At 40.2% G+C, this 18,562-nt stretch overlaps 2 protein-coding genes across 6 annotated transcripts in view; one reads left to right on the top strand and one right to left on the bottom strand.

Moving 5' to 3' along the window:
- The first annotated feature begins 509 nt into the window (after nucleotides 1-509).
- LOC110502621 (solute carrier family 22 member 7-like) lies at nucleotides 510-14,633 on the top strand. Of its 4 annotated transcripts, XM_090217137.1 has the most exons (9): nucleotides 512-1,008; nucleotides 1,307-1,410; nucleotides 6,357-6,511; nucleotides 6,736-6,904; nucleotides 6,999-7,122; nucleotides 8,311-8,420; nucleotides 8,705-8,919; nucleotides 9,474-9,582; nucleotides 9,675-12,418. In XM_090217137.1, exons 1-9 carry the CDS (start codon nucleotides 631-633, stop codon nucleotides 9,910-9,912), a joined length of 1,602 nt encoding a protein of 533 aa, XP_090073263.1. In that variant the 5' UTR covers nucleotides 512-630; the 3' UTR covers nucleotides 9,913-12,418. The 4 variants fall into 4 exon arrangements, with proteins under 4 accessions (XP_090073265.1, XP_090073263.1, XP_090073264.1 ...); XM_090217139.1 differs by lacking the exons at nucleotides 6,357-6,511; nucleotides 6,736-6,904 and having other exon boundaries at nucleotides 510-1,008; XM_090217138.1 differs by lacking the exons at nucleotides 8,705-8,919; nucleotides 9,474-9,582 and having other exon boundaries at nucleotides 514-1,008; nucleotides 9,675-14,633.
- The window catches only part of LOC110502624 (cysteine-rich protein 3), a 31,146-nt gene continuing 22,974 nt past the window's right edge, over nucleotides 10,391-18,562 (bottom strand). For both annotated transcript variants that reach the window (XM_021580805.3, XM_090217141.1), the window contains 3 exons: nucleotides 12,906-12,980; nucleotides 12,526-12,620; nucleotides 10,391-11,033 (listed from right to left, as the gene is read on the bottom strand). In XM_021580805.3, the coding sequence (XP_021436480.1) occupies nucleotides 10,896-11,033; nucleotides 12,526-12,620; nucleotides 12,906-12,980 (308 nt within the window). In that variant the 3' untranslated portion in view covers nucleotides 10,391-10,895. The remainder of the gene's footprint in view (nucleotides 11,034-12,525; nucleotides 12,621-12,905; nucleotides 12,981-18,562) is intronic.

The raw sequence follows: 18,562 nt of genomic DNA, 5'->3' as shown, positions 1-18,562 counted from the left end.
ACTTGTATTTTGGATAATTCTGACTGTGTATTGTTATTATTTCCATGCAGTTAAATACCTTTATTGTGGTGGCACGTTCAATAGAACAAAACATTTAAAAAATGGTGATGTGTTTCAGCATATCTAGCCTTCGTCTCATTTCCCGTTTGTCTAAAAACTTGGGTGGGAACAAGTCCCAGTCTGTTGGTGCCATCATGCTGTCAAGTACTTGTCACTCATTGCCATGGTATGTTTGGCTTGACAATGAGCAATGGAGTTTGAAAAGCACAGACATCATGTTCCATTCTCTTTTTGAACTGTTCACATATTATTGAATTCCTGAAACTTTGAAATGGTGAAATATTCTTTAGTTGCTCAAGCAACTACTTGCTGTCAATGCATCACCAATTAATGTATATGAAGGCATTCTTTAACAAGCAGAAGTGGTTTATTTAATTTATTTTGCACAGTAAAAGATTGATCTGTTTCGCAAGGTTTAACTAACAATGAGACAGTTGGACCAACAGACAGACAACCTTTAGACTTGGTAAAAGATTATGAAATATTTTCTTGGTTCCAAAGTACGAATGTGAATGAGTGTGATTGCTGTGCTTTCAGTATTACAAGAAGTCTGTCTGGACCAAGTGGAAGATGAAGTTTGAGCACCTACTCTCGGATATCAATGGATTTGGACGGTTCCAGATTATGATCATTATCATCAGCTTCGTTGCTCGATTCACCCTGCCTTGTCACTTTATGCTGGGTAACTTTATAGCGGCTGTGCCCTCTCACCGCTGTGACCTCAGCACTCTGGATGATGAGGGCATCTTTGAGAATCTGACCCAGGAGCAGAGACTGACTGTCACTATTCCAGTACAAGAAGATGGGACTCCAAGCTCCTGCAAGATGTTCCCAGAACCCCAGTTCCACCTCCTGTCCAACTCCAATGGCAGTGACCTAGCTACAGTCCCCTGTCAGAATGGATGGGTATATGACAACAGCACCTTCAAATCCACTCTGGCTACAGAGGTAAGCTTTTCTGTCTTTTTGTCACTAGACTATAGGTAAAAATGTAGTCAATGAATGTCTAATTGAATAATAGGCCATGTTGTACTCATTGAATGTCATTCTTCGACCACTACACATGGTTGCATAGAAATGAAGTATTATTTGTAAGTACAAATCTCGAAAAATCTCATTGAATATTGTTGCAGTGCTAGCTACTCAATTAAATTATTTCACAAAATGGAAGTAGAGAGACTGTTCTCTTTTATACGGTACCTTGAATGTGTTGTCTGTTTATTCTTATTTCTACCTCTTACATCAGTGGAACTTGGTGTGTGACCAGAAAGGGAAAAATAAGGCGACGGCCACCATCTTCTTCTTGGGAGTGATGTTCGGAGCAATGACCTTTGGTAGTCTGAGTGACAGGTAAGTTAACAATCATTTATAAATTCATAGACAGTGGATTTTAGAGTTACCTTAAAACAAATCTCTTGTACAGTGTACAGACGCACGTAACATAACTGGTGTGGTAGTGTCTGTCAACAGAATGTGCGGATGCAATGACTGATGAGGAACCGTCAATGCATCACTGTTAGCATCTTTTGGCCAATAGACCCGCCAGTAACTTGGAAAGAGAGGAGGGTGGAGCTACCGCTCTGCTTCCCCTCCTCATTCTAGTACATTTCCTAACATGTCTTTCCCCAGATCTTATTCAAGCATCTGATGCAATTACTTGAGATTTTTGTTCTGGATTTCCAAGATGACCTAAAACCATGAAGTAGACTGTCTCTGAATGGAAACAAAAAAGTTGTTAAGTTGTTAAAGGCCCAGTGCAGTCAAAATTAATTTTTCCTGTTCTTTGCCGCTGATTAAACTAACACCGTAAAAGTGTTAAAAAAAAGGGCTTGTGTTTTTTCCGGATATACTACATGACCAAAAGTATTTGGGCACCTGCTTGTCTAACATTTTATTTGAAAATCATGGGCATTAATATAGAGTTGGTCCACTCTTTGCTACTATAACAGCCTCCACTCTTCTGGGAAGCCATTCCACTAGATGTTGGAACATTGCTGCTGGGACTTGCTTCCTTTCAGCCACAAGAGCATTAGTGAGGTTGGGTGCTGATGTTGGGTGATTAGGTCTGGCTCGCAGTGTTCAGTGCTCTCAGCGTTTCAATTAATCCCAAAGCTGTTCAATGGGGTTGAGCTCAGAACTTTGTCCACGCCAGTCAAGTTCTTCCACACCAATCTCAACAAACCATTTCTGTATGGACCTTGCTTTGTGCATGGGGGCATTGTCATGCTGAAACAGAAAAGGGCCTTCCCCAAACTGTTGCCACAAAGTTGGAAGCACAGAATCATCTAGAATGTCATTGTATGCTGGAGCGTTAATATTTCCCTTCACTGGAACTAAGGGGCCTAGCCCAAACCATGAAAAACAGCCCCGTACCATTATTCCTCCTCCACCAAACTTTACAGTTGGCACTATGCATTGGGGCAGGTAGCCTACCACTTCGTGGCTGAGCCGCTCGTGCTCCTAGACAGTTGAACGGGGCAGCTCTAGCAGGGCAGAAATTTTACAATAATTTGTTGGAAAGGTGTTATCCTATGACGGTGCCTCAATGAAAGTCAATGAGCTCTTCAGTAAGGCCATTCTACTGCCAATGTGTGTCTGTGGCGACAGCATGGCTGTGTGCTTGATTTTAGACACCTGTCAGCAACAGGTATGGCTGAAATAGCCGAATCCACACATACTTTTTTATATATAGTGTAGTTGCTGGTTGAAAATACAACATACAGGACCTTCTAATCAGCAGGTTTTGCATGGGTGGAGTTGTGGCTTGCCTGGTGACATCACCAGGTGGCAAATTTGTTAATTTACCAATAACAAAGAGAATTCCAAACCTATAAAAGTTTTCCCCTCAAAATTATTGCTTGAGAAATAATTATATTTCTAAAAAGCATTATTTTATATATATTTTTTTACTTGAATAGAAAACTGTTTTATGGTACCTAATTGTATTAGGTTTAGTATTTAGTATTTAATATTTTTTTAGTATCCCCATTCATAGCCATGGGAGTTCTGAGGGTGCTGAAGCACCTTGAAAAATGGGAATATTTATTTATTATTTGTAAAAAGAATAATACTTGGCCTTTACAACTCTTCCGTCTTTAGCTGCAGGAAACTTTCTTTTTTTTTACAAAAGTAGTGCACTGGGCCTTTATTACACCTGTATTCAGGGCTGGTCCTGGCAATTCTGCCACCCTAGGTGAGACAAACATATTCCCCCTGCAAAACTAGAATACTCAGAGTAAGCAAAATTATGTTGAAAAGACGTCTAAAATCCGTATCTTCCAGACATTGAAGTTAGGTTCAATCTAGGTTCTGAATGAAAAGTGAAAAGACGATATATATTTTCCAGAAATCAAGGCCGGTTGTGACCACACCAAATCCGACCCAAACATAGGCGTCTTTAGTTGAGCAAAATCAAGGCTGGTCTAGACTGGACCAAAAACTAACGTCTGTGGGTGTGGAAATCAAGACCGGTCTAGACTGCACCAAACAAAAAGATTGCTGGTCCAGGCAGGACCAAAAAAAGACACCCAAAAGACATTGGCGTCGGTCTGTGCTTACTGGGGTGGATCCTACAGTGTCTGCCTGCAATGTAATTTTATGAATGCTCATCCATGTCTTAGTCCCACTGTTTCTAAAACAAGCTTTTCCATTGGCCTTATTAGTCCTGATTCCTGTGACTAATCCATATTACATTTCCACCACACTAAACAATTTGGCTGTTTAAGCTATGAATATCATCTACCAAACTTTATCAGGAGTTATCCTGAGCCTATTTGCAATGTGTTTACACAGTGGGAAATGCATAAGTATTTTATTTTTCGCTATGGATACAAACTTGAAACCAATGATCATGACAATTTAGCTCAAGGGGTGAAACTTCTGGACAGCAGTTTTGAGTAGCCTGATTATCCATTCCATATTGTCAATTTTACTTTGGCCTGTTTTTAGTATATGTGGTTTGTTAACATGTCAGCATATTTTTTTTATATGATTAGGCGCCTTATAGGTTAGGGTATTTTATCAGAGAAACCTGCATGATGTAAAAAGTGTCTGTCCCATTACTTATACATTTTATCTCCAGCCTGTAAGCTACAGAAAAAGCCACATACTCTTTCTACCATATGCTATATCTGCTACATGACGGAATGTTGGTGGAGCGTGGCAGCGATACGTCTCTCCAACAGCACCCTGGAGAAGCACGCTGGGAATGGACAAGCAAAATATAATGTGCCCCTGCCTTTCACAAAGTGGGCACTACTTATTACAGGCATCAGCGCTCACCTAAAAAGTCCACATGCCACTGTTGAGAGAAATTGTAATTGTTTTTGGGCAGAATTATGTGAGGTTTTATGTGTTGTTGGAGGTGTGTCTTTGTCAGTTTAGCTCAGAAAATGCCGGCCTCTTCAGCATAGACGGCTGCGGTCTGGCCTTTCCCGTATTAGCGGACAAATATAGGAAAGGGGGATACTTAGTCAGTTGTACAACTGAATGCCTTCAAGTGAAATGTGTCTTCTGCATTTAACCCTCTGCAGTTCGGGAGACACTTTTTTCTCCCACAAAAGTATTGTATTGAGCCTTTACTACTCCTGTATTATCAGACCGATACAGCCGTATGCAAAAATAATTGCAGCACCCCCACCCGTATGCAAAAAGAATTGCAGCACCCCCACCCGCAAACATCTTCTCTCGGCTATGTCCCCATTTTTTAAATATATTTTTTATTTCACCTTTATTTAACCAGGTAGGCTAGTTAAGATCAAGTTCTCATTTGCAACTGTGACCTGGCCAAGATAAAGCATAGCAATTCAACACATACAACAACACAGAGTTACACATGGAATAAACAAAACATACAGTCAATAATACAGTAGAAAAAAAGAAAACAAAAAGTCTATATACAGTGAGTGCAAATGAGGTAAGTTAAGGAAATAAATAGGCCATGGTGGCGAAGTAATTACAATATAGCAATTAAACACTGGAATGGTAGATCGGCAGAAGATGAATGTGCAAGTAGAGATACTGGGGTGCAAAGGAGCAAGATAAATAAATAAATACAGTATGGGGATGAGGTAGATAGATGGGCTGTTTACAGATGGGCTATATACAGGTGCAGTGATCTGTGAGCTGCTCTGACAGCTGGTGCTTAAAGCTAGTGAGGGAGATATGAGTCTCCAGTTTCAGTGATTTTTGCAGTTTGTTCCAGTCATTGGCAGCAGAGAACTGGAAGGAAAGGCAACCAAAGGAGGAATTGGCTTTGGGGGTGACCAGTGAGATATACCTGCTGGAGCGCGTGCTACGAGTGGGTGCTGCTATGGTGACCAGTGAGCTGAGATAAGGCGGGGCTTCACCTAGCAGAGACTTGTAGATAACCTGTAGCCAGTGGGCTTGGCGACATTAGCTATTGCTGAACCAGCAGCTACACTTCCTGGGGTCCACATGAAACATAAAACATGACATATTACAGAACATCAATAGACAGGAACAGCTCAAGGACTTAACTACACACATTTAAAATAATAACAATAGGACCTAGAAAGGTCCTACTAACACAACACTGAGAGAAACAGAGAGACCCATTACTCTATGCCTACATCCTAATACATTCATATATTAAATTTTCATGTTCATATAGTACATTTACATTCAGTAACATCTTGCAATTACACGCATACATACATCAGTACACATATGCCTATGAGTTATTAGGGTAAGATAGGGGGGATTGGAAATTATGAAGACAATTACATTGAGGGAAGCTACAATCTATCTGCAATATTAAAGCTGATCTACCCCGTAAAAAAAGAAAAGAAAGGGCATTGTGATGATTTTATTTATTTATTAAAGTACATTTTGCTGTTTGCTTGCGTAATTTGAAATGGAAGGGAGTTCCTTGAATTCATTCTGGATTTGGGGCTGTGTAGAGACCCCTGGTGGGTGGCATGTCTGGTGGGGTAAGTTTGTCTGTCAGAGCTATTTCAACACATTAATACTTCTCACATTAACATTTATCTTTCCTCTACTTTGATCCAAGAGAGACTGACAATTTGACATTGATATAAAAACAGCTACATTTGGTCTTTAATATTTTTTAAATCAATCAAATTAAGGGGACATTTCTATTTGTATTCTCTTTACATAAGCTTATCTTATTATATTTCTAACTGAAAGAGGGGAGTTGCCTCACACTACAGAGACAGGAAATAGGCCTTATGGGCCATTCTAGCTCGGAGAAAGTTACTTAATGTAATTAGACATTTTTCTGTTCACTTTATCTTCACATTGTCTTTTTTCTCTAGGTTTGGTAGGAAGACCATGCTCCTGGTGTCCTATATCTCTGGCATGCTGTTTGGTGTTGCCAGTGCTTTCTCCACCTCCTTCATAATGTTTGCTGTGCTCAGGTTCTTCACTGGGTTCGGCATCACTGGCATCGTCATCATCTCATCAGTACTCAGTGATTATACACACACACATGCACACAACCAAACACAACCAAACACACACACACACACACACACACACACACACACACACACACACACACACACACACACACACACACACACACACACACACACACACACAAAGCCCACCCACCACTAGATGAATACAGACAACCCACGTGGTGTCTCAGAGACTATCCTTGACTCATCTGGTGTTGCGTTGTGCCATCCTCAGGTGTGGAGTGGGTGGACATTGAGCACAGAAAATTAGTGGGAGTGATTGACAGCCTGTCCTGGACGTTTGGGAACTCCATGATTCCAGCCATAGCCTATTGTGTGAACGACTGGAGACAGCTGACCATAGTGGTCACCTCACCTCTCGTCCTGGCCCTACTCACATGGAGGTCAGAGGGAGGGAGGGAGGGACTAACGAACAAATGAATGGACAGTTAACAGTTGCTGTGTTATTGGGAATAACATCTTTACCTCCTCCAATAGGTGGATACCTGAGTCAGCCAGGTGGCTCATAGCCAATGGGAAGTTTGAGAAAGCAAACTATTATTTGCAACAATGTGCCCAGATTAACCAGAAGCAGGAGTTTGCATCCAAAATTACACCAGAGGTAAGCAATTGCCAGGATAGGATAAGTTTAAGCAATATGGTTATTTAAATTCCTTCACTCTTCCTTCTAGCCTGGTTCCAGATCTGTCTGTGCACAAATCTAATCAAATTGTATTTGCCACATGCGCTGAGTACACCAGGTGTCGATTATACAGTGAAATACTTACTTAACAGAAATGACCAAATAAAAAGGAAATTAACACAAAATAGTAACACAATAAAACAACAAGGCTACAGTATATACAAGGATACCGAGTCAATGTGCTTGGGGTACGAGGTAGTTGAGGTAATTGAGGTAACATTTACATGTAGGCAGGGGTAAAAGTGACTAGGCAATCAGGATAGATAATAAACAGAGTAGCAGCAGCATGTGAAGAGTATAAAAGAGTGTGAAAGTGTACGTGTGTGTGGAGTCAATATGGGATGTGTTTATGTTTTTTGTGTGTGTGAGCATATGTAGTGTGTGTGTGTGTGTGTGTGTGTATATGTTAGTGTTAGAGTGTCAGTGTCGTATGAGTGGGTAGAGTCCAGTGACTGTGCATAGAGCCAGTGCAAGAGTGTCAGTGGGCCCTGTGTTGAGGGACAGCGTGGCGGATGTGTTGTTGCCTACCCTCACCACCAGGGGGCAGCCCGTCAGGAAGTTGAGGATCCAGTTGCAGAGGGAGGTGTTTAGTCCCAGGGTCCTTAGCTTAGTAATGAGCTTGGAGGGCACTATGGTGTTGAACGCTGAGCTGTAGTCAACGAACAGAATTCTAACGTTGGTGTTCCTTTTGTCCAGGTGGGAAAGGGCAGTGTGGAGCGCAATAGAGATTGTGTCATATGTGGATCTGTTTGGGTGTTATGCGAATTGGAGTGGGTCTAGGGTGTCTGGGATGATGGTGTTGATGTGAGCCATAACCTTCCTTTCAAAGCATTTCATGGCTGCAGATGTGAGTGCTATGGAGCGATAGTTATTTAGGCAGGTTACTTTGGCCTTCTTGTGCACAGGGACTGTCTTGCTAACTCCTATGGTCAGAGTTGGCAAGACAGCACAAATAGACCTAGGACCTCTTAAAGCCTGGGTGGGATTTTTTCCATATTGCTTATGTATATCCAATCTTTTCATATCTACAGGTTCGTCGAGGAGATCAAGTCTAGGGGTTGATTTGAGATTCAGCAACTGATCCACCTCTGTTCTTCTCGCCACCAGACTCTGTCCAGTATCATTGTGACAGAGAGAAAAGACAGAACCTACTCCTACCTGGACTTGGTCAGGACCCCAAAGATGAGGAGACTGGCTCTACTCACAGGCATAGTGTGGTGAATATCCCCGGTCTCATGATATCTGATACAAGTTGCTTTAGTAAACGCATGTTCATCATGTCTGGTTACACACAATAATGTAGGAATGTATTGATGCTATCAAGTTGGGTAAGATTTCATTTGACCGTTTTGATCTAATATCCACATAAGAGAATATCCTGAAATGTAAATTCAACTTTAAATTAGACTTTTAGCTCACCTCAAACTGTGTCAAAACACATGACATAGCTCTACACTGTTTGACAACACCAGCAATGCCAACCTGATTTCTCATCCCAAAGGTATGGTGTGGCTTCAACATATTATGGCATTAGCTTCAACATCACTGGATTTGGGCTCAACATATATCTAACCCAGTTTGTGTATGGTGCCATAGAGCTCCCAGTCACACTATCAGTGTACTACCTTCTGGATAAGGTGGGCAGGAGAAACACAGAAGTAGGATCTCTGTTAGGAGCTGGAATCTGTCTCGCTATTAACATTTTCCTACCCCGAGGTGAGTGCTTTTTTTGTGGGGGATCAGGGAGGCGGTCAATTCAAGTCCAGGAGACATCTTATAATGTATTGGAGCTGTCAACTAATACTTCCCTTCCTCTAGTGCAGCACTGATATACTACCTGATTCAACTATAGTTTTCTAAATTGAAGACCATGCTTAGATGAATCAGGTGTGTTAGAGCTGGGTTAGAACATACCCTGGCAGTATCACATCTCTACACGAGTTATCACAACTCTACACATGTTATCACATCTCTAAAGGAGTTATCACAACTCTACACAAGTTATCACATCTCTAAATGAGTTATCACAACTCTACACAAGTTATCACATCTCTAAACAAGTTATCACATCTCTAAAGGAGTTATCACAACTCTACACAAGTTATCACATCTCTAAAGGAGTTATCACAACTCTACACAAGTTATCATCGAGTTCTGCTGGCGTGTGTTCCAGTCTTTTTCAGTTATTCATGAACTCATCCTAAATATTTAAATATGGTGGGAAACGTTGACTTAAAGGAAAGTCATGTCGTTCCTCTCCTCCACTTCAGACATGTTTGTTTTAAGGACGGTGGTGGCGATGCTGGGGAAGGGTTGCTCGGCAGCATCCTTCACAACTGTCGTGTTATACAGTTCTGAGCTGTTCCCTACTGTGGTCAGGTAAATCACACCTGTGTCTCCGATTTAAAGTGTAACTAAAGACAGACAGGTCAAAAATGTGTGTTCTGTATATTTCTCTCTCTGTCTTTCAGGCAGAATGGCATGGGCTACAACTCGTCCATGGGTCGCCTGGGGGTTTCTCTGGCCCCTCTCATTCTGCTGCTTGACGAGGTGTGGAGGGACCTTCCGCAGGTCCTCCTCTGCTCCATAGCCCTGCTGGCTAGCCTGGTGGCCAGGATGCTGCCTGAGACACGTGACCGCTGTCTACCAGAGACCATTCAGGACATTGAGGATGGGCAGACAGGATATGATATAGCCTCTGAGATATAGACACTTAGGTTGAGATTCAATCCAAGGTGCGTTAAAGAGCAGCGCACTAGACAGATCACAATGCATCTATTAAAGGCTAAATATGCAGAAATCGCTCCGCCATTGCCTAGTTGCTACAATTCTAAAATACTAGCCTAAACCTAGCAAACCACAATTTCTCAAGCAAGCATTTTGCCAGGGTACAATCTGTAAATTCTTTGCAAATATGGTTATTGATGATTATGAATATCATAGTGTTTTATCAATGACTATGTGTTTATTCTTTTTATGTACAATTCTAGGAAAAGTTTGGCTGGATCCCAAGTTGTGGAAACAACAGAAATCCCTCTAAAATCAAAGGCCAACGATGAGGGGGAAAATTGATACTAAGATATTCTTTCTGTAAATATTTTTTTACATGCCCAAATGTGCACCAACAACAATTTTCAAACACCTTTTCAAGTAATCTCATTGTGTTTGTTCCACATCAAAAACAACATTCAAACCTAGCACTGATTTAATGAAACAAGACAAGCATAATTCATTTTATTCCTCCTATACAAATTCAAATTTTCCACTCAATTGCAATACTGCATTATCTTATTTAGTAAAGACTCCTTTCTGTTTCATATGAATGAGGAACAAAATATTATCTTTGATAACGTATCATAACTCTCTATGCATTCTTCCTCACCATAACCATTGGCAAATGTATGCAATCAATCTTTAATACTGGATATGAACCTGTTGTTAAATACATATTTTATAAATCTGTGTGCTTAGCAGGTTGCAAAAGTGATTTAAATATTCTGAAACATTATTACGTTATACAAACAATAAGTAAAAATACACACAAAAATACCTCATGTTTATCAGCAAGCATGTGGTCAGTTCCATTGCAATACCTGTCAATTCAGTCAGTGAATCACTTCAGTCACTCAATTCAGTCACTGAAATTACCCTAATCAAACAGAAACCCCATTCATCTCACTTTTAGTGTGTGGTTAGGACTGGCTGGGTATTTCAGTTTGCTCCACGTCTTCCTTCTCATAGATGTAACAGCCCACCTTGCCGATGTTCACTCCTTTTGGTCCATACAGGATGCCGTAGCAAGGGACGTGGCAATAAGGTATCCCATCATGCTGTAACAAGGGAAACATTATTTTTTTCAATTTACATTTTTTAAACTTATTTTGTACATAGTGTTTCTGCAACGGTATCTTACGGCAAAAAAAGAGCTTCTGGATATCAGGACAGCGATCACTCACCTTGAATTAGACAAAACGTGCAATCATTGGACAATAAATTAGACAAGGTACGATCACGGATATCCTACCAACGGGACAGCAAAATCTATAATATCAAATGTTTCACGGAATCGTGGCTGAATGACGACATGGATATTCAGCTAGCGGGATATACGCTGCACCGGCAAGATAGAACAGCACACTCCAGTAAGACGAGGGGGGGCGGTCTGTGCATATTTGTAAACAACAGCTGGTGCACAAAATCTAAGGAAGTCTCTAGATTTTGCTCACCTGAAGTAGAGTATATTGTGACAAACTGCAGGCCACACTACATGCCTTGAGAGATTTCAGCTATACTTTTCGTGGCAGTTTATTTACCACCACAGACAGATGATGGCACTATGACCGCACTCAGTCAGCTGCATAAGGAAATAAGCAAACAGGAAACCACTCACCCAGAGGCGGCGCTCCTAGTGGCCGGAGACATTAATGCAGGAAAATTTAAATCAGTTCTACCAAATTTCTATCAACATGTTAAATGTGCAACCAGAGGGAAAACAATTGTAGATCACCTGTACTCCACACACAGAGACGCGTACAAAGCTCTCCCTCCATTTGGTAAATCCAACCAAAACTATCCTCCTGATTCCTGCTTAAAAGCAAAAATGAAAGCAGGAAGCACCAGTGACTCGGTCTATAAAAAAGTGGTCAGATGAAGCAGATGCTAAACTACAGGACTGTTTTGCTATCACAGACTGGAACATGTTCCGGGATTCTTCCGATGGCATTGAGGAGTACTCCACATCAGTCACTGGCTTTATCAATAAGTGCATCGAGGACGTCGTCCCCACAATGACTGTACGTACATACCCCAACCAGAAGTCATGGATTACAAGCAACATTCGCACTGAGCTAAAGGGTAGAGCTGCCGCTTTCAAGGTGTGTGACTCTAACCCGGAAGCTTACAAGAAATCCTGCTATGCCCTGCGACGAACCATCAAACAGGCAAAGTGTCAATACAGGACTAAGATTGAATCATACTACTGTACACTGGCTCCGACGCTCATTTTATGTGGCAGGGCTTGCAAACTATTACAGACTACAAAGGGAAGCACAGCCGCAAGCTGCCCAGTGACACGAGCCTACTAGATGAGCTAAATCACTTCTATGTATGATTTAATTGACCAACATCAATGCATCTTCAGATTGTCTTATAAGTCCATGTGTGCTAGACATCCTGAAAATGCAAGACACTTTAATAATAAAATCAATCAAATCAACCTTACTTGTGAATTTCAACACAGAAACACTGATGTTGATCTTAAAAGCAGCCATCGCTTCAGGTCATCAGTAACTGTAGTTGACAGTATTAATGTGGATGTAATACCTCAGCATGTCCACCAGAGGTCAGTGTCTTCTTACACCTCTCACAGCGCAGGCAGGGTCTGTGCCAGTTCCTACCCAGGGACATCACCTTCTCTGCTGCAGAGACAGACAAACCCCTCACTATGATTACCTCATTCAACTGGCATGTCAGGATAATTAAGAAAAAGTAGGTACTGGTAGGTACTTGGGCTCAATTCCCACAGTGATCACATACCAAAAATGTATGCACTCACTGTAGTTCACTTTGAAAATATAAGAGTCTGCGAAGTGACCACTTGAACTATCAGTCCAACATAGAAAAATAAAAAAGCACATAATGCATAGTTGAGTGCTCAATGTTTATATCATAAATCAATCATGAACAATCTGACCAAAACTTACCAAAATAGACCACTTTTTCACAGCCAGGACAGAGTGAGGTCTCTCCAGCAAACATCCTGGTCTGAGGGGGAGGTACTGACAAAACAACAATAGCTAGAGGTTATTCACCCGACAGAAACAAATAAATCAGCCTCAATTAAACTCATAAATTAACCCTACATAAACTCACATATTTGATTTTCTACAAATTACCAGACAGCAAACATAAGGACAAACCAGTGCAAAAGACAAACTCAACATACCAGTGACCAAGTCCAGCTGATAAAATAAATGTAATCTCCTACTTGACATAATTATTCAAAATATAAAATGTTTCTATTCAGGTTAACCAAACACATCAACTCTGTTTCCAGATTAAACAGTGGCATGATACATAACAGAAAGTTTGGGTTTACGTTTTACAAAAGACAAAACTCAACAGATTATAAATCATTATAAATTTAACATCGAGCGATCAGCAACTACCCCACCCATTCCTTCAAAAACATTTTAATCTCTAAAGGAAACGTTAAACCCAACAAGTTGTTTGTTAAAAAGATCTGTTGAAAGTTCTAACGGGTCAATCTTGAATCTTGTAATCAGAGTGTTGTTCAAAGACGCATGGCTCTATTTTTGGCTGGTTTAAGGCGGCGCTAGGGTCAAACGCACGTTCGTTTTGCAATTTCATCAAGTAAAAACTGGCGTAGTAGCATTTTCTAGCGCTAAAACCAGATTCGGCAATTTACCTGTTTTATAACAGCTCACTACTGCTCAGATGAGCGGGTGTATTTTAGGCATGTCCTTAAAAACTTGACCCAAAGTGTTAATTTCCGGCAGCGCTGATAGGGATATTTAAGACCAACCAAAAGCTGGTTTTAGAGGTAACGCAGTTGGTAATGGCTTGAATTTTGACTGCGGAAACGCAGCCTATCCAGCTGTGATACACACTGCTCATATGTGCAATGGAACAAGAGTAGAGTAATGTGCTTTTGGTGCCAGTATACTTCCTATTTAAAGACTTAAAAACACATTTCTTGCCCATTTTGTTTTATTTTATTAAAAACCAAGCATAGCCTACCCCCCTCCATGATGTAGGCTGCATGGTCATGCCCATCATGAAACGAGAGATGAGAACCTCGGTGAATTCTGCAGTGATGCCAATTTAGCAATTTTGTTGCTAGATTTAGCAACTTTTTAGACTACCCTGGCAACTTTTTTTCAAACAGCACCTAGCAACAAATTTAGCTACTTTAAAACATTTATTTGGAACTTTTAGCAACTTTTGAAAAGTGACTCAAATGCTAAAATGCTAAAATGCACGCTCAGTCACAAAACATGTGCCTTTCCTTTTTGTTGTATTAACAACAAATCAATACAGAGAGTACATGAGGGAACACAAGAATATATCAATTATATATAATGGACAATTGAGCTAGGGGGTACAATATCACCTTACACAAGGACCTTAAGGAACATACTGTACATGCACTTATAATTCTAACAGCTTTTTTGTTAGTAGAGTATTTAATTGTCTTAAAATACAGTTCAATTTATTTTTGTAGGGTAAGAAAATGTGTTTTTTTGTTTGTAAATGTACATTTTTTTCAGTTTATTCCAATCATAGGTAAATAATCCAAGCAGTACATCTCTCCACAATAGTGTAAGATCTTCATAAATGTGTTCAATTATAAATCTACTGATGTCTTGCCACAGTTTTCTTACATGAATAGAATGCCAAAAAAGATGCAACACTGTTTCTGGGTGGTCATTACAAAAGGAGCAATTTGAGTTTGTTTTCCTTAAACTTCTTCATATAGTGGTTGGCAGGATAATATTTATGAATAATTTTAAAGCAAACTTCCTTAATTTTGTTAACAACTAGGTATGTGTGTGGCAGCATCCAAACTTTTTTTCCAACAGATATGATCAATAAATCCATTCCAATAAGGAATGACATAAGTTATAGATACAACATCCTGCTGAAACAAGGATTGTATCGCTCTGTTGTTGAATGGACCAAAAGCTATAGATACAACATCCTGCTGAAACAAGGATCGTATCGCTCTGTTGTTGAATGGACCAAAAGTTATAGATACAACATCCTGCTGAAACAAGGGTCGTATCGCTCTGTTGTTGAATGGACCAAAAGAGAAACAAATCTTTCCTCCTGATGAGTTAACAGGGTCAATAGAAGGTAGGCTCTGAGGGTCAGGTCTTGACACGTTCCTGAATAATAGAGCAACACCTGAGGGAAGGGCATCTAAAACAATTGCAAAATCTTTAGGTGTTACAGGGACCTTGTAAAGTGATAAGAATTCCTTATAACTGAGTAAAAGACCCTCTGCATTTACCAGTTGGCTCACCAATAGAATATTATTTCAAAACCAATCATCTAAAAACAAATAAGTATTTTATACAATATATCCCGATTATTTCATATATAATATCTGTGTGGAGAAAAATTGTGTTTCTAAATTAGGGACCATGACAAGAAAACCTACAGATGAAAAGCAGAAAGTTTCACTGGAACTTTGTCAATATTATAATTGCAAACCAACATGAAGTTAAGGCCACCAAAAGTAGAGAAGACATGATGAGGAATAAAATTCCAGACAGAAGTGGGTCTTCTTAGGAATTGTTTTATCCAATTGATCTTAAAAGTATTATTTAAGGTAGTAAAGTCCAGAAAATTCAGCCCACCATTCTCATAAGTGTTCATTACAACAGTTGTCCTAATGTAATGGGTACGTTTCTCCACAGAAAGTTGAAAAGCATCTGGTCTATCTCCTTGCTTATTTTACTGTCAAGATATAAAGATAGAGTGTCATGTGGTAGTTTAGAGACACCTTCAGCCTTGGTTATTAGGACTCTACCTTTTAAAGATAAGTCCCTCTGTAGCTATTGATTTAGCTTCTTCTCTGTTTTTTTTAATAAGAGGGTTAAAATTTAGTAAGCCTCTAGACTTCTGATCCTTTGTAATGGTTATGCCTAAATATGTAAGTTCTTCTTTTACTGGAATACCATTATATGAAGGTGTCACACAATCTTTGACAGCCATGAGTTCACATTTATTAATGTTAAGATATAGACCAGACGCTTTGGAAAAGTATTGTATCACATTGATCGATATGGGATTTGGTTAGCGTCCTTCAGAAAAAGTGTAGTATCGTCAGCCAGCTGGCTTATAATCATTTCTTTACCAGCTATGGAAATACCTTGTACATGACTATTATCTAAAGAATTTGCAAGAAGTTGGGTGATTAATAAAAACAGGTACGAGGAGATAGGACAACCTTGCCTAATTCCTCTCTTTAACTCAAATCTAGGTGAGGTGCCATATTTCAATTTGATAGAGCTGTTAACATTTGCATAGAGAGTCTTAATAGCCTTACAGAAAAATCCCCAAAGCCAAGTCTCTCAAGGGAATGGAAGAGGAACTGATGCTCTACTGTGTCAAATGCTTTATAAAAATCTAAAAATAATATGAACCTGTCTTCAGTTATTAGGTTAGTAGTCTGAGTAGTCAAGTATGTCTAATACTAGTCTGATATTGTTAGAAATATGTCTGTTCCTCATGAAGCCAGACTGTGTTTCAACAATGATTGCATCCAGAACTTCTTTCATTCTTTTTGCAAGTAGTAATCTTAAAAGAAGACAAATTGGACGCCAGTTATCGATGAGCAGCACTTCTTTTTTAGGCAGTGTTATTAACCCCTGACTCATTGTAGGAGGGAGAACATAGTTTTTTTTATTATTTTTTTTTTTACCCCCTTTTTTGCCCCAATTTTGTGGTATCTAATTATTGGTAGGTACTGTCTTGTCTCATCGCTACAACTCCCGTACGGGCTCGGGAGAGACGAAGGTCGAGAGCCATGCATCCTCCGAAACTAAACCCAACCAAGCCGCACTGCTTCTTAACACAGCGCGCATCCAACCCGGAAGCCAGCCGCACCAATGTGTCAGAGGAAACACCGTGCACCTGGCGACCTGGTTAGCGTGCACTGCGCCCTGCCCGCCACAGGAGTCGCTAGTGCGTGATGAGACAAGGATATCCCTACCGGCCAAGCCCTCCCCAACCCGGACGACGCTAGGCCAGTTGTGTGTCGCCCCATGGACCTCCCGGTCGCGGCCAGCTGCAACAGAGCCTGGGCTCGAACCCAGAGTCTCTGGTGGCACAGCTAGCACTGCGACACAGTGCCTTAGACCACTGCGCCACCCGGGAGGCCCCATTGTTTTTAATACTCTCTAAAAAAATACTTCAAATACTTGTTCAGAAAATAATTAGTAAAATTCTGATGTAATTCCATCAACACCTGGTGATTTATTGTTCTCTAGATGTTTGATAGACTCTGTAATCGCTTCAACTTTGATTGGTACATCACACTGTTTAGATTCTATATCACTGATAGAGTGAACATTATTCAGTGAGTTAAAAAACACATCTGTGGATTCCTGACACAAAACATGTGCCTGGCCGCAAAAGGGCATAGTGAGTGACGTCAGCAGCAGGCGCTCAGCTCGTGCACAGGCAGCAGCAGGCCAGCAGCAATTTCAGCAAATTGCAAATCATTGTTGGCTGACTGCAGCAGTAGTACGGGTTCAACGAGCCAAACCCAATGAATGTAGTTGGTCACGAACGTTTGATCTTGAACAGAACTTACAACATCAATCAACATGTCTCAATTAAAATTGTACAGCCAGAAGTACAGAAAAGGGTGGGAGTCTGTACCTGAACAAATGTCAAATCATATTTGTTTCCGAGATGTTCAGTCAATTTGAGTAACGTTATTGTGTATTCTATGTAATGACACAGTTTTACGTTATCACGCAATGACATCACAATGTAATTTAGCAACAAATCAACCTGCCTCTAGAAACTTACCCTGAAAATTGGTTGGCAACACTGGAATACGGCGAACCTCGTATTCAGAAGTGATCTATAACCTGTAAAAATGGCTTGTTTTACATTTCATATCTTCAAAACCCAAGCCCTCCCTTATGCCTACTATAACGAAGGGCTGTTCGAAGGGCTGTTTTTTTCCCTGACGATTGTATGATATTATTACATTTTACATGTATTTATAGTTGTTGTTTTTAAAAAACGGATTGCTTGTCATTCATTAATTTGTAATACAACCAAACTTATTAGAATGATTCACCTTCCTGGTATTATGGTGACAAGTCACTGCCGTGGGGCGCTTGCAAGGAAACTTCTGGAGATGGGTGAATGCAATCTGATCTGTAAAATGGTTCCAATTATGTTCATAAAACTTAGGACTATTTGGGAGAAGTATAACAGTGAGCGGACATTCTCCCTTTCTATTTATTTTGGATATTTGTCCAGCTGCTGGAAACGTTTGGATGTGGGCAAAACTCTCCATAGTCTATGTTGTTTTAATATTATACAGTGAGGGAAATAAGTATTTGATCCCCTGCTGATTTTGTATGTTTGCCCACTGACAAAGAAATGATCAGTCTATAATTTTAATGGTAGGTTTATTTGAACAGTGAGAGACAGAATAACAACAAAAAAATCCAGAAAAACGCATGTCAAAAATGTTAGAAATTGATTTGCATTTTAATAAGGGAAATAAGTATTTGACCCCTCTGCAAAACATGACTTAGTACTTGGTGGCAAAACCCTTGTTGGCAATCAAAGAGGTCAGATGTTTCTTGTA

Source organism: Oncorhynchus mykiss, chromosome 23, assembly GCF_057628025.1.
Source record: "Oncorhynchus mykiss isolate SJ-2025 chromosome 23, ASM5762802v1, whole genome shotgun sequence".
NCBI classification, from domain to species: domain Eukaryota; kingdom Metazoa; phylum Chordata; class Actinopteri; order Salmoniformes; family Salmonidae; genus Oncorhynchus; species Oncorhynchus mykiss.
The sequence above is the reverse complement of the archived record's forward strand: the minus strand, read 5'-3'. Positions and strand labels throughout refer to the sequence as shown.